This window comes from Otolemur garnettii, unplaced genomic scaffold, assembly GCF_000181295.1.
Source record: "Otolemur garnettii isolate 467f Iridium unplaced genomic scaffold, OtoGar3 scaffold00047, whole genome shotgun sequence".
Taxonomy (NCBI): Eukaryota; Metazoa; Chordata; class Mammalia; order Primates; family Galagidae; genus Otolemur; species Otolemur garnettii.
Genome location: NW_003852442.1, coordinates 6,401,504 through 6,424,548, shown reverse-complemented (window position 1 = coordinate 6,424,548; position 23,045 = coordinate 6,401,504). Strand labels below are relative to the sequence as shown.

General features: G+C 46.1%; 1 protein-coding gene across 1 annotated transcript in view; it reads left to right on the top strand.

Moving 5' to 3' along the window:
• The first annotated feature begins 468 nt into the window (after positions 1-468).
• VAT1L (vesicle amine transport 1 like) overlaps positions 469-23,045 on the top strand; it is a 150,574-nt gene continuing 127,997 nt past the window's right edge. The window contains exon 1 of the mRNA XM_003791311.3: positions 469-804. Within this exon, the coding sequence (XP_003791359.1) occupies positions 572-804 (233 nt within the window). The 5' untranslated portion in view covers positions 469-571. The remainder of the gene's footprint in view (positions 805-23,045) is intronic.

Below are 23,045 nucleotides of genomic sequence, written 5' to 3'. Positions count from 1 at the left end.
ACTTCTGGCTATTTGCTTCCCAGTCTCTCCGACCCTCCACCCAGATCCAGCGGTTTAGGAAATAGCCCAGTTTCCCGGCTATCCCGCCCACCCCTGCAGATCCGTGGGAGAGGAGGCAACCGTGTAGCGGGGAGGCATCCTCCAGGCCCAGACATTCATCTCTGTCCATTTCAAGGCTTCCGAGCCTGCGCCGTATATAACCAAGTACTGCGCCCACTTCCGAAGACAATGTAGTCTTTCCGTGCGTGTTTTACTCACAGGTCTTGGGCAAACCAAGCTTTTAGGGCTTCGATCAAGAGCCTAATTGGAGACTGCTTCCGGGATCGGAGTGAGGCTTCGTTACAGCAGGGACCGGAGGTTGGGGGCGCAAGGAAGGCGGACGGAGGGCTCGGCTCTTGCGAGGATTACGGCGGAGACTGTGGACCGCGGCGCCACGGCTCGCGGCTCTCAGAGGCTGCAGCCATTGCACAGCCAAGCATCCCACATTCAACAGGAGAAGCCCGCCCGAAAGGATCCCCGAAACCCCGCGCCGCAGCCGCCGCAGCCCGTGCGCCCCGCGCCCCGGTGCGCCATGGCCAAGGAAGGAGTGGAGAAGGCGGAAGAGACCGAGCAAATGATCGAGAAAGAGACTAGCAAGGAGCCGGCCGAGGGCGGCGGCGGAGACGGCTCGCACCGCCTGGGGGACACCCAAGAGATGCGCGCTGTGGTGCTGGCCGGCTTCGGGGGGCTCAACAAGCTGCGGCTCACCAGGAGGGCCATGCCGGAGCCGCAGGACGGCGAGCTCAAGATCCGCGTCAAAGCCTGGTCCAGTATCCGTACCTTTCTCGATTCTCTCTTTGCGCGCTGGGCGCTCGGGGGAGGGGGTGGGAGAGCCCCAGCGGGGTCGCCGCCCTGTGACAGGCTCCGTGGGTGTTCCCTCCGCGCCCTGAGCCGGGTCTCGGAGCCTCCAGGCGGCCTGCGGCCAGGCAGGGTGCGGAGGATGCTGAGAGGTGGACTTGCCCCTTCCCCAAGCCAGATCTAGCAAGGGGTGACCGGAGGGGAATGTGCGCTCGGGGAGGAAGGTGGTGCACGCGCTCCAGGTCCGGAAGATCGCGCTCCGGAGTTCTCCTTCGCGTACGACAGCACAGCCGCCAGTACCGCGAGTTTGATGGTTAACAGTTACAACCATCAGAGTTACTGTCATTAAATTAACCGCAGGCTGCCAGTGTATCGGCCGCCGTTTTTAGACTTTTAGGTGTGCGGTTTTCTTAAACACTTCCTGAGACCTAATGAGTTAGGTACCGTCATGATCCCCCGTTACAAGAGAGAAAACCACCGCTCAGAGAGAATGAGCGTTTTGCCCAAGATCACTCAGCTGCCACTGAGCGGCATGGCCGGGGATTGGATACTGGATCTTTTTAACCTCTGTGCTGTTGTCCTGATGGGGCTGGGACAGGCTGCGCTGCTGGGTCCCACCGCCTGCACGCTGTGGCCTCCTACAGAGGGAGGAACTGGGAAGCGAGAGGGTTGGGTACCAGCCTGGCAAGGGGTGAGGTCGGGGCTGCCGCCCTGCTCCCTCCCTCCCTCACTGGCCTCTTCTGTGCTTCTTCTAGAGGGGACAAAACCCTGATCCACAATCTCCTTCGAACTCCCGCTCCTTTCTCAGAAAGAGCTCTGTTCTCTAAGATGCCTTCTATCCCCCCATTTCTCCTAGCCATGGATAGAAGAGGGGGGACTTGTCCACAGCCCTGTTCCCCTGGGATTCCCCTGGAGCGTTTAAGCCTCTCCGTGTGTGGCCACTATATGGTCAATTTCCTGGAGTTCTGGGGAGGGCTGACTCGGGAGAGGGTCCCTGAACCCCAGCACTGTTCTGCTTGTGAAACTTACAAGGGGAACTTAGCTTGCTGATATTCTGGTGTGAAGATCCTTTCTCCTCCCATCTCTGGTCCCTAAAACAGCGCCCAGCTCAGATCAGAAACGCAGAGTCTGGACGTGATCTAGAGACAGCAGAAATGTGAGGAAATTCTCCTCCCCTTGGCCACCTTGAGAGCATTTAGGCTCCTTTTGCCAGATGAAAAGGAAGCTGGTGGGGGAAGTGGGCACGATCTCGGCTCCCTCCTCCAATTTGCAGGTGGCCATGTCTGGGTCTCTATGAAGGATTTGGGGTAAGAGGCTTTTGTAAACTGGAGGAGTTCTTTCTGTTAACTCTTACTGAACCCAGCTGATGGATCCCAGAGTGCAAAGCTCATTTCTGCCCTTTCACTCATAAACCCCCAAAGCCTCGCCCAGTACTGGGCCCACTGTGCCCTAAGTAAGTTCTCGCTGAATGTATGGATTGAGGGAAGAGCTTGGAGGAGCCTGGGGGGTCATTATTTTTATTCACTTGCTGGTGGAAGAGCTTGTGGTTAGTACAATGACCCATTGTGTTTACAACTCTCCTTCCTTAACGACTTCACCAAAACATAATATATCTATATGCACATATATGTGTGTATACATGGACATATATAAAATTTATAAGTGTATGTGTAAGTAATATATGACCTTCCCTTCAAACTGAAGATTGATTCTAGGAGACTCTATGAAGCTACTTTTTAAAGGAAAGAGCATCCTCTGTAGTAGAAATGTCTGTGTTCTCCACTCTTATGCTAACTGCATAATTACTGGGAGGAACTGATACGTTTTGAAATGATAAATGTCAGGATGAAGGCCAGGAGATTGATTTTTCAAAGCCAGACACAGAAGCTGGTCCTTCAGTGGAGCTGCGTGTACACACACACACACACACACACCCCCATATACACAGGGAAGAATCACTACAGATCCCTGACTCCAGCTGTTCACAAAGCCAGCCAGGCACAGGGGTGTATTTGGAATACAGTGTTGCAAAGGGCCCAGATTGATTTTTCTTTCAGCAAGCTGGAAGCAGAGTTAATCGGTTTTGCAAGGGAGGATTGGAACAGGCTTGTAAAGATGGCCCGCTGGGCCCTTCCTTCTCCACCGGGCTAGGATTGGCTGGCCAGAGAAGCCCATTGATTGAAAGTTTTAGCCTTGGGATCCAAGATGACTCATTCTGTATTTTTATGAATCAGCAAATGGCTTCCTGGATGAAGGTCCCCCTTTTATGTGCTCTGTATTTTCAATAGAAACCCTTTTATCATCAAATAGGATTTTTTTTTTTTTTTTTGGCTGGGGAATAAAGCACAGGTCATCTGAACTAGTATTAGTCAGATCTGGAATGAGAGTTTAACTTGGTTACTCTATAAATTTTGTGTGAAAACAGGAGAGGGAAGAAGATATATAGATACTATATTTTACCTCATTTCTCTTCTCTCATCCCTGGTCCAATGGGATAGGTATTTTTCCTGTATTGCAGAAGAGGAGATTTGTGGCTTGGAGACATTGAATCGTTTGTCAAAAATATCGCACAATAGTAGAGTTAGGATTTGAATCTGCCCCTCCCCCAAAGATTGCTGTTTATCTTTTATTCTATTTTGTCTCCCTTGGTGGAAAAGCCACAGAAATGTGATTTTCTCCTCTGAATCTCTGGCATGTCTACTTGCTCTCTCTCCTTTCCTTAGTGACTATGGTTCCTTTTCACTTTTTATGTCTGGCATACGAGCAGATTTCATAGCTATTCTCCGAGTAATCTGACTTTCCCCCCCCAAGTGGAGACATTTTGGTCAAACGCAGCTCAGAAAGAGCTCTGGCTGGGATTGGGGGTTGCAGAGTCTTCTGTCTAAATTGTTTTAAGAACATCAGCTTGGATGGCAGACCTGTTTCCCCAGTCGGTCGATGAATAATTCATGCAGCAAGAGGGTTAAGTGGCCAAGACTGAAAAAGTATGCGGCCTTTGAAGAAAGATGGGCTTGGATGTAAACTTAAGCCTCACCTCTTCCCATCATGTGACCTCAGTGGGGACACATCTCAAGTTCTCCAAGTTTCCTGTGCTTCGCTTGCAAAATGAGAATAATAAAATGCAATTCATAGTCATGCTCAGAGGGTCGGGTGCAATACAAAGACTGGCTTTTGTCAGTATTCAATAAACTGTAGTAGTTCTTAACATTGTTGTTGTTGCTATTGTCACATCTAGACCCACCTGACATATGCGTCTCAGGGACTTGACAACCTGAAAGCCATCCTTTAAATCATGCGATATAGGTCATACTGTGTCATACAGGCTGAGTGCTTAAGAGTCAGACTTTCTTAGATGTGAATCCCAGCTCTGCTACTTGCTAACTGAATGTCTTAAATCTGACTCCTTAAAGACTGAGCCTGGGATCCTTTTCCAAGTGGTGTATTGAAGAGATGTTCTCAGGGCTACGGGAGCAAGGGAAGTGGGTGAGGACTGAGGAAGGAGCTGGCAAGGATGAGGTTCCAGCTGAACCCCACCACAGAGTCAGTCTCCCCTTGGAGCAAAGAGCAGAGGGAGGCATCTGTGTCATTGGCTCTGGGCTGCTTCCTAATTGGGGACATGGAACCTCTCAAGCAGAGGCATCTGGGCGAGGCACAAACAATGCCCTCTGGTTGACCATGTTGTTAAGAATATGTTCATGAACTTCAGTTTCCTGGTCTGTAAAATGGACATGATAATAGCATCGTAATGAAGTTTAAATGAGATACAGTGTATTAACAAAGTTTAAGTGAGCTCCAGTATGTGAAGACCTTTATGATAATGCCTGACGTTTAATAAGTTGTCAATAAATGATAGTAGCTGCTAGCTAAACTATTGTTCATGGTTGCCATAGATACCACACATAATTTATCATTCAAACTGGAACTCTTTTGAAAGTGAAAGGGGCACTGTTGATAATTATTCTCGGATAGCAGGAGCAAGCTGGAGCTGTCTTAGGCAAACCAAGGTGTGCGACTCTGCCCTGATGGATAAGGGTCCGATCTGTGCCTTTGCTACCATCAGTCTTGTCACAATGGAGCGTCTCTTGGACAGGGACTATGGGATTGGAGGCTGGTGGAGGGTCTCCAGCTTGGGCTGCAGGAATGTATTTAAGTGGCCATTAACAAGCCTTGTCTGGTTTGTGGCTCAAATGGGCTTGTGGTAGGAAAGCACTAATGGATTGGGGACATTTATCTTCCCGGGGTGATTTACAGCGAGAGCTTACATGAAACTACTGGAAAGAGACCAATTGGATGAAAAATAGTTCCAGCCAGTCGTGGTTCCATTGGCTGATCTGAGAATGGGCCGAGGGCAGGCCACACCAGAAGGAAGGCACCAGATTGGCAGATCCTAATATGTCACCAGTGGGTAGTGAATGGGAGACAAAGGATGGAACAAACGTTTATGGAACAGTTTCTGTGAGCCAGAAGCTGAGTTGCCTGCTGTGTACCCTTCATTCCATTTCCTCCTAATGGCAGCTCAGCAGAACAGTATTAATATCTCTGTTTGGGGGATGAGAAACTAACACTGGGAGCCTGACTTCTAAGTAGTAGGATCATAAACTTCTAAGTAGAAGACTTGTGGGAAAACCCAATGGGGGTGCCTCATACCTGGAGCCTTTTACATTTGGGAGAGAGTCACAGAGACACGTAACAAGGCATAAAAGAGAAAGACAGAGACAAAGATGAGAAACCAAGAGAAAGACACAGAAACAGGAACATAGAGAAAGACCCAGGAATGCATTCAATTGATTTGAAATCCAACTGATACGACTCAAAATCACACAGTGCCAGTTTGCTGGTCCCTTAAAATGGCCATTACATTTCTGTACCACTTCCCTTTTGCCCACACTCCTGAGGAGGATGGTGAGGGGATCCAGCTACGATCGAGTTAGTGTGAGTGCTGACCCAGAATAACCATGCCGATTAAGCACAATCGCCGCTATCTGGACCCACTCTAGATGTTGGGGTCCCCTCCTTTGTCTTCTTTGCCTTGACTGGGCCTTTGCTACCTTGGCCACTTGCCAGTGAGATACCCCCAAATGGCATAACAGTGAACTGTCACTCACAAGGGTGATGCAGTGACAGGTGACCAGTATGCCATTCCCTGTGTTTATGCAAACAAACAAACGCAGCCCATGAGGTTAAGTGACACAGATGTTTGGAATGCTGAGAAATTGCTCAGGGGGTCTTACATAGCCCAGCCGGAAGCCGCTGTGAAGTAGAGATTGGAATCAAGTGTTCTGATTCATTCTTTGTTGGATGGAGGCACCAGGATTTGACAGGAGAGGATGACTCTAGGCTGAGTCATGTTTGAGCCTCATTTGGAGATGAGAAGAGGGAAGTGCCAGCAAGGGTCATTCTTATCTATTAAAGTTTGCGTTTCCTCATTAACTGTGTCCTCGTTGATGAGGGCTGAGTGTGGTGACAACATCTGCTCTTTGTCCAGCAATGGAATGAACTTCCTGTGTCCCCAGCAATTCAAGGAGGAAAAGCAAGTTAGAATCCACCAGGCGTGGTGGCTCACGCCTGTATTCCTAGCATTCTAGAAGGCTGAGGCGGGTGGATTGCCTCAGCTCATGAGTTCAAGACCAGCCTGAACAAGAGCGAGACCTTGTCTCTACTAAAAATGAAAAACTGAGGCAAGAAGATCATTTGAACCCCAGAGTTCAAGGTTGCTGTAAGCTATGGTGCCACTTTACCCAGGGTGATGGAGTAAAACTTTGTCTTTTTTTTTTTTTTTTTTGCAAGTCTCACTTTGTTACCCTCGGTAGAGTGCTATGGCATCACAGCTCACAGCAACCTTAAACCGTTGCATTCAAGCAATTCTCTTGCCTCAGCCTCCTGAGTAGCTAGGACTATAGGTCCCTGCCACAATGTAGGGGTGGAGTCTCTTTCTGGCTCAGGCAATCCACCCACCTTGGCCTAAAACTCTGTCTTAAAAAGAAGAAAAGGAAAACCAGAATCAGAGACTGTTCTGTCTCTTTGGAACAAAGAACCATCCTTTGAACCTGCTGCTTTTACTCAGGCATTTTGCCCCCTGAGAATAACTTGACCTCTATTATCAATAAGAAGCTTTTCTGTCTTTTTTCTCCTTTCTGCATCCCATTTCCCTTAATCTGTATCTCCACATACGTCTTTCTTCCTCCCAATTTTTCCATTTTGCTGCTCAAAAAAAAAAACAAGAAGTCATCACCACCAAAGAATAACTCTGCTAACAGGAACAGTAATTGGCAAAACTTTACGGAGAAATTATAATTGGTTGTAATGATCTTTTATGTGGGATAGGATTCATCCACGTGGAAATAATTTCCATGACATAAAAGTGAAGTAAATGGCACATAGCTTCTCAGTGCTACTTAGAACATTTTAATTTGCTGAGAATCATTAAAGTTGTCATAATTCTGATCACTTGTTTGTAGTGGGGATGTCCCTGGGATTAAAAGCTTTGGGGGGGGGTCCAAATTATGGAATTAAAAATAACCTGGATCAAAAAGAAATACTTAAAGGAAGAACAGGAATTAAGGTTGGCTCCTTTTAGGCTTGGCAACTATAGCTCAGCAGCCAGGGCGCCAGCCACATACACCAGAGCTGGAGGGTTCGAATCAAGCCCAGGCCTGCCAAACAACAATGACAGTTCCAGCCAAAAAATAACCAGGCGTTGTGGTGTGTGCCTGTAGTCCCAGCTACTTGGGAGGCTGAGGCAAGAGAATTGCTTAAGCCTGAGAGTTTGATGTTGCTGTGAGCTGTGATGCCACTCTACCAAGGATGACAGCTTGAGACTCTGTCTCAAACTAACTAAATAAATAAAGAAAGAAAAGAAAAGAAAAGTTCATTCATTCTGCCTTTAGGAAGTCTGCATGAGACGGAATTAAGTAAGGTGAGTGGCAAGCAAGCTTCCTGTCCTGTGGAAAGTCCTAGGGATCAGTTTAAGGCAGACATGGATTAAAATTTTGCTTTGCCCTTCATTAACCATGAAGGTGTGTTTGGACACGTTGCTTAGCACTCTAAAGCCTTTTGCTTTACTTAAAAATGGAGGTAAAACCTTATAGAACATCTGCCAGATGCAGGTTCTCGTAAAAAGCCGCCAGATGTCAATGGCCTGGGCCTTCGAAACCGCGGCAGGTGGATGGACCACAGGCAGCACTTGCCAGTGATAAAGGCAGTTACGCGCATCAGCTTTGGCTCTGATCCTTGCCACCTGGTGAGGTAGGTGGCACAGAAGTTACCATCTGTATCTTCTAGGTGAGGAAACGGGGGTCCAGAGATGAAGTGGAAACAGCGAGACAATATAACGGATTTGGGTTGAGACTCTACTTGACCTTGCTAGTGCTTTAAGCACGTAGCACCTTGAACATGTCCGCATCCTCACCTTGGTGGCCAGGCCCACTTTTAGGTGCTGTCATGAAGACACCTGAGAGTCTGGGGAGGCCTTGACTGTGCCTTCTGCACAACGTGGATGCTCAGTTATTTTCTATCCTGACTCACTCGGGCTGTAACAGACAGAACTGAGACTGGAACTACCATGTCCTAGTTTATCACTCAGCAGTTCTCACACCAGACTACCTTGGTGGCAGGGACTAGGATGCTGGCTTTGGAACTTTATTCCCAGGGTTGGGGATAGATTGGGAGTGATCTGTTTCTACCATCCCTCCCATCAAGGACTTCCTGGCTAGTCAGGTGTATATGACCGATGTTTTTCAACCTTTTTTATCTAACAACACACTTAAACCTATAAACTTCTACAGCACATTGAAATTATGTTTTTTCCCTTTGGTTTCTTTTTAATTTTTTTGTCTGTTTGTTTTTTGAGACAGAGTTTCACTTTCTTGCCCCCAGTAGAGTATTGTAGTGTCACAGCTCACAGCAACCTCAAACTCCTGGGCTCAAGCGATTCTTTTGCCTCAGCTGCCCAAGTAGCTGGGACCACAGGTCACACAATGCTGAGCCATTTTTTAGAGACGGGGAACTCGCTCTTGCTCAGGCTGGTCTCAAACTTGTTAGCTCAGGCGATCCACCCACCTTGGCCTCCCAGAATGCTAGGATTACAGGTGTGAGCCACGGCACCTGACTTAAATTATGTTAACCAAAAAAAAAAGAGTAAAAAAAAAACGCTTATTGTGCTTTGGACATCTTTCAAAAATAATTAAATTAATGATCTTTATAGATTTTCAAGGTAGACCAGAGATCCTCTCACAGCACACCAGTGTGCCTCAGCACCCTGGTTGAAAATCACGGGCATAGACAATTCAAAGAAATCAAAATCCTGCAGCCTTTTGGGTACATCACTGACATTCAACACTAACAACAAAGCTTGCCCAGGCATGGAAAATAGTCTCCCTGTGACCTCCAGTTGCTGGCACTGCTCTTTGCGAGAAGCGATCCTTTTTGACATCTTGGCATTTTTCATAGAGGAAAAAGTTTAATTAGAAGAAAGAATAGACTCTTCACAGGAAAGGGCAGAGAGCGTGTAATCTCAGATTAGTTCGATTCCTCTGTCTGTGATCTCATACGAGAACATCAGCTGGAACCATGGTATTCAAAAGAGTGAATGTGATGTTTGAAGGCCCAGGAGACAAAATAGATGCTCCAGTGAAAGGAACTGTTTCAACTTCATACGCGATATTTTCTCCAAGAGAGCTTGCAGTCAGCTTCTGTCCTTAATCTGCTGTCAGTGACCCCCTGATGCCTCAGCCAAGCCTCATCCCCAGCACTGCCGTGAAGCTGGAGACCTGCTAAACAGTGGTTTCCTGAACAGACATCCCCCTCTCCTCATGGCAAGCTAAGCTTTGGATCCTCTTCTTCCTGACTTTTCTACATGACTGTGGTCCTGAGAACCCAAGGCAGAATAATTATCTTGCAAGGCCGATTGTCTTTGAAAGTTCTTTGGTAATCTTGGAAATTCTAGGAACTTTCTCTATTATCAGTGAACGGTTGAATGCCAAGCAAACATCTTGCTTGGTTAACAGTAGGCACTCAATAAGTGTTTGAGGGATGAGCAAATATATTATACTGACTTTCTAGCAAATATGACCTTTCTAAAACAAACGGTGGCCGTTCTGAAGTCGTGTGGCTCCAAATTCCCCTCCCCTCCTCTCGGCTTTCTCCAACAAGAAAGCTAAATCTCTCCCAAAGCCTTTCCTAGGCAGGTCTTTGGGTACAAACCCAGAAGAATGCCAGCTCATTGTTCTCAGGGAGTTTTACTTCTCTGTAACACAGTCTGTTCTCTCCGAACCAGAAATTCATTTTTTGTGCCCTCAAATAAGTGCTTTTCCTGGACTGGGAAGTGTGAGCCTTTGACTTCTCAAGATACTGTGTCATCTTCCTCTTCCTGAGACCTGCTTTCAACAAGTGCTGCAGGCCAGGGCTCTTTGAGCGAATCTGCTGTGCTGGGCTAAAGATTGTCAGCCTGGGGGGACTCACTCAAGTGTTCCCCCAATACCTAGATGTCCAGAGACCCTGCAGCAGCCTGGATGTTAAGATGAAATCTTCAAGCAAACAGAATTTCCCCAGCTGTGTTCCTGCCCTCCTTGGTAGGTGTCAGGCCCCTCGACCTCCACCTTCCACGCCTTCAACAGCTGCAAGGGGGGTGTTGCTCTGGCTCCCCCGTTGATGCTGACCTTTTCCCATCTCTCTGTTCTGCTTCCACTACCAGACACTTAAAGCCTCCCGGGACATATCCCCATTTCTTTTCTCTTCTGGATGGAGCCAGGCGCCGTGGTTGGGCCGCACCAACCTCTCTCCCCATGATGCAGGCTGCCAGCCGTCACATGCTACCTCATATACAGATGGTGCCCAAAAAAATGTATACACATTTTACAGAAAGGAAAAACTGTTTGAAAATATTCGATGTCTGCCAATAATATTATCTTGTCTAATGAATCTTGCATCTTTTATAATTATGGAAGTCAAACATGTCTTGAGTATTGCCATTTTAATACAGATTTTTCCTTTCTTAAAAACGTGATACAGTTTTTGGCACCCTCTCAGGCGTCCTCAAACTACAGCCCATGGGCCACATGCGGCCCACCGAGGACATTTATCCGGCCCGCTGGATGTTTTTTCTGCCACTGCCTGTCCTGCTTAGCAGCCAACTCATCCTGGGGCCTGCAGTCCGGCCCTCCAATGGTCTGAGAGACAGTGAACTGGATGCTGTTTAAAAAGTTTGAGGACCCCTATATGAATTATATTTCATGGTTATCATCACAGTGGCCTTTATTGGGTACTTTCGATGTGTCTTGGGCTCCTGAGAAGTGTTTTGCAGGAATCTCTAGTATATTAGACATTTGACAGGTGACGAAACAGGGTGGATGAGGCGAAGGATCTGGGTAAAGGTCACAGAAGGCTGAGATTGTGCCAGGGTCTGTCTTTCCCTGGAGCTCATGCCTTCGCTCTTTCTGCCCTTACCCTTCACTGCTCTGTCCCAAACCCAAGCCCCTGGAGCTGAAAGGTGGCCCAAGAGGGGGCATTGCCCACACTTCCAGTCCAGCCGCAGGCTGCTTCCTCCAGGCCCCTGTCCTCTTAACTCAGGTTTTTCTTAAGATGATGTTTTTCATGGTTCCCAGAAGAAGCAGTTGCCCTTCATGAGGAGAGACGCAGGGCGGGGCAGCCCTGCTGGCCCAGAGTGTCCAAGTCTTGTGATTCCAGAAAACTCTAAACTACACTCTCCGTGGCCCCCGCCTGTCCTCCCAATGCAGTGAGTCTTTGAGCAGACTATCCATCAAGTTACAGACTTTCTTTAAAAAAAAAAAAGCATCCCCTGTCTAGAATCAGAAGGAATTGCTTTCCATTTATCTATGCTACGGCTGGTTCAATCTGCTAACAGGGAGCTATTAAGCCCACTGTCCCTATGATTGGTCTGAATGATTTTGTAATTGGATTTTCTTCATCCTCCCAGCTAAGCTCCCTAAGATCGTTCCGACTGGGGACCTCGTAATAAACTGACTCGGTGTACTGAAGCCGGAACCAGGGAGGCAGGTCGCAGCCATCCACGTGGCACCTCAGCCATCCACGTGGCGCCTTCCTCGGCAGTCCTTCCCGATTCGAGGAGCTTCTCTGTCCACAGGGAGACTCTTGGGATTGCTAGTTCGAAGGAAATAAAGAGCAAAGGCCATTTTCACCTTCCCATCTGCTTTGAGCCTCAGCATCGCTGCCCTTGGCCAGCAGAACCTCTGCTGTTTTCTCCTGTCTCTCTCGTGATTGCAGAGGAGCGGCCTCCTTCCTTGCTCTTTGAACAGTTTTCTTGCCTATTGCCCGTTTTCTTCTTTCCTTTTGTATCCTTACAAGCGCCGGGCCTGTTTGCTCTTGAATAGAGACCGAACCACCCAAATAATTGAAAAGCACTGTCAAATTATTGCATCCTGCAGAGAACACCAAGGTTGGATCCATTCGCGCTACAGAGGAAAACCTCTCCGAGACTTTCTTTTCCCATCTCCAGCCCCTACTCCCCACACAACGCCTCCCTCCTCTCTTTCCTCTCTGCAAACCCTCCCAGACTTTCAAACCCACCCCTTGGTATCTCTGGTCGTTTGCATCTGTCTTTGCTCATTTTTCTCATCTACTCTTTCATCTTCCAGAAGTAAATCTTCACTCTCTCCAAAGCACATCAATCAAGCAGGTCTTTGATGTTGGTTCTCCCCCCTCACCATCAAACTGGGGCACACAAGGCGGCTGCCAGCCAAGCACGGCTGAGAGGTAATGGTGTGAGTGAGAAGGAGAAAGGAAAGAGCTCAGATCACAACTAGGACTTTTCCTATTGATGCCTTCAGTGGAGATGTTGTTTTTTATCCTTTTGTGAGCTCTGTGGAAAGCATTCAACAGGGGAAGGTGGATTTTAAGACAAGCCCTATTGCTCTAGAGCTCCTCGTAATCTATGGGGAAGATGAGAGGGCCGTCATCCTGCTGTTGTATCCTTTTTAGGCTAATTAAACTTAAAGGCTAATTAACTAAAATTAAAATTTCAGGTCCTCAATCACATTCACCTCATTTCAAGCCTTCAGGAACTCCACATGGCCTGTGGCTACCAGATTGGACAATATGGGTGCAGAATAGTTTTATCCCTGCAGAAGGTTCTGGTAGACATTGCCTGTCCAGTCTCTGTGTCCTTTCTTTTTTGTATTGACAGTTCATTTTTTCATTCAATGTAGTTTTTATCAGCAGCAATATCTCAGGAAATAGCTGACATGTTATTGGTAAACATTGGACTGTTTCTCCGGGTGGGGTGCTCTGCCTCCAGGAGGACATCAGCCTGTGTCCATTCTGTGCTGACTTCTCCCCTCCATGGGGAGGCACGATGGGGCTGGAAGGCTGAGACAGTGGTAGGAAGGGGCACACCCATTCCTAAGTCCCAGGCAAAGTGAGTTAATAACCATCCTCTCTGCACTGGTTATGACCTTCATGCGGCCTCCTCTGTGGAACTGTCACACTCTGTGGCCATTGATTTGTTGATCTCTGAACTCCTGGGCAGCAGAGATGTCATTGTCACTGTTGTAACATTAGTGCCTAGCCAAGCCCCGAAACACAGAAGGCTGCTGAATTTAAATTGGATAAGACTGAATGCTCTATGTGACCAATCACTGCCAAGCACTTGTTTGATGCCTTGGACACCATCAAACGTGGGGCATAGAGATGTTGACCTCTGCAGGAACCTTGGGACTAAATACCTCCCATGGTGTCCTCGGGAGCAGCTGAGAGTAGGTAACTAACTCCAGGTCTCCAAATCAAGGAGATTAGTCTTGGCATCAGGAGAGCTTGTTTTGGACCCATCTGTACCATGCTTTTCTGTTTCTGTTAAAATCTGGCTGTGGATATTCAGATTCTCAATATGTCTCCCTGGCCATTTTGTTCAGTGTTGGAAATACCACCAAAGTGTGTTTTGAATACTAATTTGGACATAATATCAGAGCATATTTTTTTCTCAGGCACTGTAGAAATAGATCGTAATTGTATTGCAAGCTGTATTACCCTCCCTGTCACAGCATGTACTGGGGACAAAGGATCTAGGTACAGCAAGAATAGCATTTTTACTTAATAAGTGGGACATTATGAAAAACATCAGATGGGCCAGAAAATTTCCTATGTCTCCTGTGTCCAGAGTGGCTTGTTTGTCTAGTAGGAATGGCAGGCAGGATTATGTGGAACTGGACACTAAGAGCAGCGTCATGGGCCACAGGCCACCAGTGGAGAAGGGTGTCTGAGCACCTATAACACTCCTCTTCCCTCAGACTAAACACAGGTGGCTTCTCTGTCTTGAGATCATCCAGGACAACCCTGGCCCTTCTCAAAGGTGAGCTGCCATTGGCGATTTGCATAAAAGGCGCCTTCGCTTTGGTCACTGAGAGACTTTTCTTCTGTAGCCAATTTGCGCTGGTCTATTCTCATGGTCTCAAGATAACAAAATTGACGCTTGAACAAACCAAAGAAGAAAACTGAGCTGTGAACACGATTCCCTGAGATCAATGCCTATTTTCCTAGGCATTTGTGAGTTTTTAGTTAAGATTAAAAAAAACAACAAAAACTTCAGTTCTGGGGCGACGAGGAGATGAATCAAACATCTGCTTCTTTGACCCCTTGTGGATGGGGAGTTAAGTGCTTTGATGAATGTTATTATCAGCAAGACAAGAGCAGAATAGAAAAGGGGCCTCTTCTCTTGCAGTTCTGGTTTGGTGCAAGGTTGGAGCTGCCACTGGTGCTGGGGGCTCAGTCTCAATGGGCAGAGGGCTGATAACACTTCCCATCTGGAACTTAACGGTATTTTCCTGGTCTCCCACACTCCTCTAGCCTTCTGTGACCTCCCACTTCCCGCAGAGAGGAAAGCCCTAACAACTGTTTTCACCACTCTTCCCCAGCATATGATCCTGCATGTACTTTGGTGGTTCACTGCCTGCCACTCCTCCCTATCTGCCCTTTCCTTTCTCTCTGCTCCTCCTCGGTTGTCAATCTCTTTATTCCTCTATTTTTCTTTGCTCTTATTGTTCCAGGCCCCCATTTTCTGACATTGCACTGTTAGTTATAAGAACTGCTAGATCTTTCCTCCTCAGGGACCACCATGCAAAGGAGCCCTGGATATTCTCACCACCCCTGACAACTGCTCTGTGACCACAAGGGAATAAGATCCTGGGAGAGGAGGTCACACCACCCTCTTTGTAGTGGATGCTACACCACCCAGAACAGCCTTTTAGGACCTGGGCCCTAACTCCCCCAGCACACAAACGGTCCCCCCAAGGAATTGCCATAGCTGAAAGACACCACCTTGCCCAAGATTGCACCCCCTCCCTGCAGGAAGCCTTCATCCCATGACTAGTTGATGCAGGGAACCAAAGGCCCAGTCTTTGTGCCTTCCTTCAGAATTACTCAAGAGACCACACTAGCTCTGGAACTTTCCAACAATGAACAGAGACCTTTGTGTTGGTACACTGGAGTTCACCATCTCCCTCGGCCCAGGGCAGCTCCCTGTACCCATCCAGGTGCTGTTCCCTTTGGGACCTTTTGCTGCAAATCTCAGTCTCAGAGTCTTTCCCAGTAAACCTGACCTACTCGACCCTATCTGTGTGATGATGATGGTGATGATGGCAACTCACACTTACTGAGCACTTAGTGTGTGTGAGGCGCTCTGTCCTACAGGGGCTGCCCCTTAGGGTCGGTATGTTACCCTCCCATTGTTGAGATGAACAAACTGAGACTCAAAGAGGTTAAGCAACTCCCTGGAGGACGAGCCAAAAAGTGAAAGCTTTAAACTCAGCTCTGGTGACTGCAGAGGACCACCAGAACCATCTTCTGGGGAAAACTTTCTGGAGGTCGATGTTTTGACATCAAGGTTATCTTGGATGTTAGCACCTCTCTCAGTGGCTACATGAGCACTTTGCCCACACTCCGTAAAACCACTCATCACATCATATTGTAATCAGCTTTTTCTATTTTTTTTTTTTTGAGACAGAGTTTATGTCGCCCTCCGTAGAGTGTTGTGGCATCACAGCTCACAGCAACCTCAAACTCTTGAGCTTAAGTGATTCTCTTGCCTCAGCCTCCCAAGTAGCTGGGACTACAGGTGCCCACCATGATGCCCAGCTACTTTTTGGTTGTAGCTGGTGTTGTTTGGCAGGCCTGGGCCGGGTTCGAACCTGCCAACTCCAGTGTATGTGGCTGGTACCCTAGCCGCTGAGCTACAGGCACTGATGCTGGTTCCCCTGAGAATTTGAAGCCCCTTGTTAATTTGGGGGCATCTACTGCCTACTGTACTGCTCAGAATACCAGGTGCTCAATATGCTGATCGAGTGGAGAGGTCTCGTCTTTGCAACTGGGAAACCCAGCGACGATCTCTCTCACAGGAAAGCAAAGTAGAGAATTCGACAGCACAGTCTCTGGATTTTTATCCTTTGCTCTCACACCTTGCTTTTGTAAACCTCAGCTTTGTTCTCTGTGATATGGGGGTGGTATCATTTACCTCTTAGCTTGTTTATGACTGCTGTAAAATATTAAAGGATACTATGCATGTAAAGAGCTTAGCCCCATGCTGGATGCGTAGTGAGCACCCCGTGAGTGTTACCTAGTATGATCACAAACCACAAATCATTTCTTCCTCTCCCCATGCTCCACCATCAGAGAAGTTAGAATGGAGGTTTCCAGATTCCTGCTGTTGTCTTGAGGACCTTTCCAACAGTCACAAAGCCCTATGGGAGAGCCCTCCCCCAAAGGGCTCATCCCTTCTGGAACATTCTTCTTCTTTTTTTTTTTTTGAAACAGAGTCTCACTCTGTCACCTGGGTAGAGTGCTGTGGCATCATCATCACTCACAGCAACCTCAAACTCCAGTGTTCCAACAATTCTCTCAGCCTCTCAAGTAACTGGGAGGCACCCGCCACAACACCCAGCTAGTTTTTCTATTTACCTTTTTTTTAAGAACACAAAAGCTATGCCTTTGGCTCAAAATATACCTTATATCTATACCACTCAGTTGTTTTCTGGCATAATGATACCAATAAAACACATACATGGATATTAGAAATAATGTGGTTACTCTCTAACTTTCAAACCAGTAAGATCAATTAATCACTAATCAAGCTATTGATCTTTAAATAATGATAAATTAACAGCACATTCCATGTGCCAACTTTCTTACAATAAAGTGCTGCTTATTACTTAGTTTTAGTTTTTCTATTTTTTTTGTAGAGATGGGGTCTTGCTCTTGCTTAGGCTGGTCTCACACTCCTGAGCTCAGACAATCTACCTGCCTCGGCCTCCCAAAGTGCTAGGGTTACAAGCGTGGGCCGCCGCGTCTGGCCCTGAACATTATTGCTTATGAGTGGTCCTGTAGAACACATGAGAATATGCACCTGGGCTAAGGAGACTCTCTGGGCTGGGATATGCATGTTCGAAACAAGCAAATACACACCACAGTGATCCTGACATCCACCCCCAAATGACCACACTCACGGCTGAGTCAGGCCACACCTCTGTCACTCAGCAATTACTGACATGTGGGGAGACGATCACCTGCCATCACTCCTAAAAAGTGAGGCCTCCTGGTCTTCACTGTATTTATCACACATGAATTCAGAGTGTCTTGGAGCCATTTCATACAACCGTAAGAGCTCATGATTTGAAGAAACATAGGATGTCTGCTAGTCTGAAGTTTTAAATTTCTTCCATGACATCATTCACAACCTTCACACATATCCATGGTAAGCAGGAATGTGATGGCCTATCTGATGCTTTTATCAGCAGCTTAGACATAGAGGATAATGCCATGTGAACCACATTTTCAAAGGATACAAATCCAGAAGGGGCAGCAAATTTTTTTTTTTTTTGGATGAAAGAATTAGGCTCCAAGAAGAGACAGACAATTCCGAATGATGGACTTAATTGAATAAGACCAAATTTAATAAGGGGAAATAGGATCCTCTGGACTAGGATCAAAAAATTCAACGGCCCTAGAGAACAAGGAGAGAGCTTTTCATTTTCTTATCTATTTAATCATCATCTATTAAGTTTTACCCTATATCATTCAAAAAAAATGACTCGAATTAGTTTTTTAAAAAATGATAGATCAGTAATTCTCTAAGCATGGTGCCCAGATCAGAAGCATCAACATAACCTAGAAAATGCTGGAAATGCAGAATCTTAGACCTCACTTGAGGTCTTGGACTGCAGAGATACTGCCCCCTTCCCCCCTCAATCTATGTTTTAACAAGCCATCTTGGGGATTCTGATGTACAATAAAGTTTGAGAACCATTGTAACGTAGTAAAAGATTTTTAAAAATGGAAACTCCAAAGCATTCTTAAGTTAAGATGAAGTTGAGTGTTAACATGACATAGAGAATAAATGCCATGAACTTGGCTCTGAGCTTCCTAACAGCCAATGCAAAGAAAGAAACATAACTAGCGTATATGCCATACTGGGCTTGTAAGACCCATAAAGCCATCTTGTACTGAGAGTTGATGAAAGATTCTTCTTCATAAAGAAGTGAATATATGTTGTAACAAATGACATGCTCAACAATATCCCCTCAGTAATTAAAACCATGGGCTTCTGAAGATTATTATTTCTTTGGCAATCTGTCTCTTAATTGAGCCAATGATGGGATAAGACTAGGGATTTCCACTGACCATAAGATCAAAGTATATGATGAGAATCCGTTGATTTGCATCATTAGAGGGAGATTTTCATCAGCGTGTTCTTTGTGTCACGGCCTGACAATGTTCGGATTCCCATAGTGCTGAGAAAATGGAAAAACTGGGGACAGAATAAGGTGGTAGGAGCCCTAAAATTCTTTGAAATGAGCAGCCTCTGCCTTCGTTTTACCAGGAAAAGAAAAGACAAGGGCCCCTTCTCCATAGATGCTGGCATCTTCTTTGCTAAACTTTCGTGGGCCAGTCTTCATCTCAAATTGGAAAACTAATAGCAGGGCTATAAGTTAAAAGACATCACATTAGTGATGTCATTTATGAAAGAAATCATTTATGTCTTTTAAGAAATAATTTGTGTCTTCATTTGATATTGTGAACATGTCAAAACAATCACCATGGGTGGCACCCATAGCTCAGTCGGCATGGCGCTGGCCACATACACCAAGGGTGGTGGGTTTGAACCTGGTCCGGGCCTGCTAAACAACAATGACAACTGCAACAAAAAAAAAAAAAAAATTGCCAGGTGTTGTGGCAGGCACCTGTAGTCCCAGCTACTGGGAGGCTGAGGCAAGAGAATCGCTTAAGCCCAAGAGTTTGAGGCTGTTGTGAGCTGTGACACCACAGCACTCTATCCAGGGTGACAGCTTGAGACTCCATCTCAAAAAAAAAACACACATACACACACACACAACAAACAATTAGCATACCCCAAAAGACAAGCTTTGGGGACTAGTGCACAGCAGCCATACATACCATGGTTTATAGATGAACACAGTGACAGCCTAGTGTTCAAAAACTCAAGCTTGGCGGTCACACAAAAGGGCTCCTGGTTCTGGTACCGAGTTTATGACCTTAGACAAGGTACTTTACTTATTCTTTCTAGGCCCCAGCTTTTCTTTTCACAGTACGGGGATTAAAATGGCCCAGCCCTTAGTGCTTAACAAGTAGCAGCAGCATCGTGGGGGCAATGTTTCCTGACTTTGGTAGAGCACAGGATAAGTACAGCCAAACACCTCTCAAGAGACTTTACCGGTGACATCCCTCACTTAATAGATAACAGAGAACAAAGTATGAAGGCCAAGGCTAGCTTGCAGCTTCTCCATAGAGCCTAAGTATCCAAGTCAGTGTATTTTGTCAAGACCACCAAGCCCTCTTTGCCTAAGCTTTGAGTTTGATGATATCTGAAGCAATAAGAAAGTTGGGGAGAGAGCTTCAGAGATTCAGCCAAGGTCCACAGCTGACTGACAGCCATGTAGGGACTAAAACTCATTTACCAACTTGGGTTTCTTTTCACTAGTTCCTCTTAGTCTTACTATCCATGGATCTTGACAGGACTGATGTTAGTAACATTTGATTGGCTTGCCCTTGAAATTTCATGGTGTCATGGGATATATTACACAATAAACAAGGAGTTTGGAAACCTTAACTCAAGTCTCAGCTCTGTCATATACTAATTGTGTCTCCTTTGACAAGTCTGTTTTCTTCTGTGAGTCTCAGTGTTCACATCTATGTAATGGGCCAATAATATCTGCAGTTCTTGCTTTTCGTGGCTCGTTACAAAGTTGAATGAGACTTGTCTGAAAGCACCTTGTCAACTACGCTATGCTATGTCAAGGTGAGAAATGGTTGTTATTTAAAAGGAATGTCCCCAGATAATTTTACGCTGTCTTCTCTCACATAGATTGTCAGATTCCTCATCCTGCATTCGGAGTTTTTTTCAGAGCCCCTTTCTCAAATCTCTGCCTCCATTTCTTCAGAATACCGTGTTGCAATAATAGCGCTTTAAGCTTAACCTCCGAGAAATAATTTAGCATGGGAGGAAAACTGACACAGTCCTATATGACTTCTTAAAATTATACCAGCCTTTGAGAAAAATAGGATTACCTAACAGAACATTATGTGAAATACTCTTTGCCACTATTTTTTTTTTTGCAATGATCTCAAATGTTTAAGAGCTGTATAAAAATTTTATCTCTATAGGGGCTTGAGTCATCAGGCAAATCATTTGCCACCCCCAAACAATTTCCAGGTAAAAATAAAACCATCTCAGAGACTGCCAGAGACTGTAATTGTGAAGATGTAGATGTAGATGCCAGTTTTTTTCTTTTTCGGTTGTGATGGAAAAAGAAAAGTATTAGACAGTCCTAAGTTTAAGTTCATGGCTTTACTATGCACTATGTGGCCCTGAGTGTAAATAACTTATTACCTCTAAACAGTGTTACTTGTTTTGTTGGGATGTGGGGGTGGGGGAAATAGAATCAACAGTGTCTGTCTCAGTGGCTGACTAGGGCAATGGATTATGGTATTTGTTTAAGTTTGTATCTTGGGTGTCATGGGAGACCATGCAGGTACCCAAGCAAAGATGTTCTGTTAGAAACACTCATCCCCAGTAAAAAAGAAACTCATGGGAATCAAAGAGCAGGAAGCGTGATAGAGCTGAACCTCCCCAAGTCTAGAGACAAGATCCTCTCACTCTAGGGAACTCAGCAATGGGAGACCGTAAAGCCTCACCCTGGTGAAGGCTGCTGGGTTGACTCTATTGATCTTTGTGTTTTTATCTTTTCTTTTAATTTTCCTACTTGCTGAGGAGAATTAAACTTATGTTTATGGGTTTTGTTTTGTTTTTTACTTATGTTTCCCCAAAGCTGAGGTCAACCAGGCCCTTCTAGCTCAGTGTTTTCAACCTTTTTGATCCTACAGAACACTTGAACCTACAGTTAAAGTTCTGCGGGGCACTTAAATTTTGTTGATCAAGAAAAAAAAGAAGAGCAAAAAAGAGAATATACTTATTGTGCTTTGAACTTCTTTTTTTTTTTTTTTGAGACAGAGCCTCAAGCTGTCCCCCTGGGCAGAGTGCCGTGGCATTACAGCTCACAGCAACCTCCAACTCCTGGGCTCAAGCAAGTCTCCTGCCTCCGCCTCCCAAGTAGCTGGGACCACAGGCGCCCGCCACAACGCCCGGCTATTTTTTGGTTGCAGCCATCATTGTTGTTTGGCGGGTCCGGGCTAGGGATTCGAACCCGCCACCTTAGGTGTACGTGGCTGGCGCCTTAGCCGGTTGAGCTATAGGCACCGAGCCACTTTGAACTTCTTGTGTAAGAAGAAGTTACATCAATCTAATCAAGCTGGATTAATAATTTAATCAATGGTCTTTAAACATTCTTGCGAGACACCCATCATCCTCCCACATGGCACCAGTGTGCCATGGCACACCGGTTGAAAAGCTCTATTCTACCTCATTTCTATCTTTTGACATCTTTTCTGTTGCTAAGTTGTTCTCTTCTGTGTTTCCCAATTCATATTAGTAGTTTTTGAGAGAACACCCAGTGCCTGGACCAGCTAAGTTATTTGTAAGAAGGAATGAGTTCTTGCCTAGATTATGTGTGGCTGTTTCTCCGACCCTGGGCCCACTCTTGGTGCAGGCAACTCTCCATGAGAGGGAAAAGACAGGGAGTTACTAACGTTGACCTTGAACTTGCCCCTTCAGCCAGGCTGGTGAGTGGGGATGTTCCCATGGGGAGGCAGTAGAGGGCGCTGTCTAAGGGCTTGGGGTTCTAGACTTCAAATCCTAACTTGGACATTTTTCTGAAGATGTGACCTTAAAGCAGCAGTTCTCAACCTGTGGGTCAGGACCCCTTCGTAACAATGAAAAAACATTCTGTATATCAGATGTTTACATTACGATTCATAACAGTAGCAAAATTACAGTTACAAAGTAGCAACGAAAATAATTTTATGGGTGGGGGGTCACCACAACATGAGGAACCGTATTAAAGAGTTGTGGCATTAGGAGGCATTAGGAAGGTTGAGAACCACTGTCGTAAAGTGAGTTACTTAATTTTGCTGGATCTCAGTGTCCTGATCTGAAAAGAATGCGTGTGAGAGTTCATGCCTCATGGGATTATCCTGAATCTTAAATAACAAAAGTAAAGCACTTGGCACACTTCCTGCCACAGATTAAATCCTCAGAAAATGCTAGCTGTGACCATGTCAAGAGAAGGTGGGTGGGTAGGCACCAGCGAGGTGCAGGTCTGATACAGCCTGTGAAGGAACTCCACTAACAACACTGGTGTGGCTGCTTCCTGGGTGAAGGCGGTGATCTCCATGACTAATCACCAAGTGCCTCACCAAGGAAGCTGGATGCTACAGGCTTTTTATTATTTTATTATACCATTATTATTTGTGGAGATAATCTCACTCTGTTGCCCAGGCTAGAGTGGGCAGCTTGGCTTACAGCAACATCAAACTCCTGGGCTCAAGCATTCCTCCTACCTCAGCCTCTTGAGTAGCTGGGACTACAGGCACCTGCTACAATGTCTGGCTAATTTTTTGGTTTTTAGTAGAGACTGGGTCTGGCTTTTGCTCAGGCTGGTCTTGAACTCCTGAGCTCAAGAGTTCCTTCTGCCTGGGCTTCCCAGAGTGCTAGAATGAACCATGGAGCCAGGCCACTAGAGGCTTTTAAAATTCAATATTAGCCCTTCTACCTGGGATCTAAGTGTCTGGCTCTCAATATACAATACCCAGGCCCGATTCAACCTGGCAGGAGA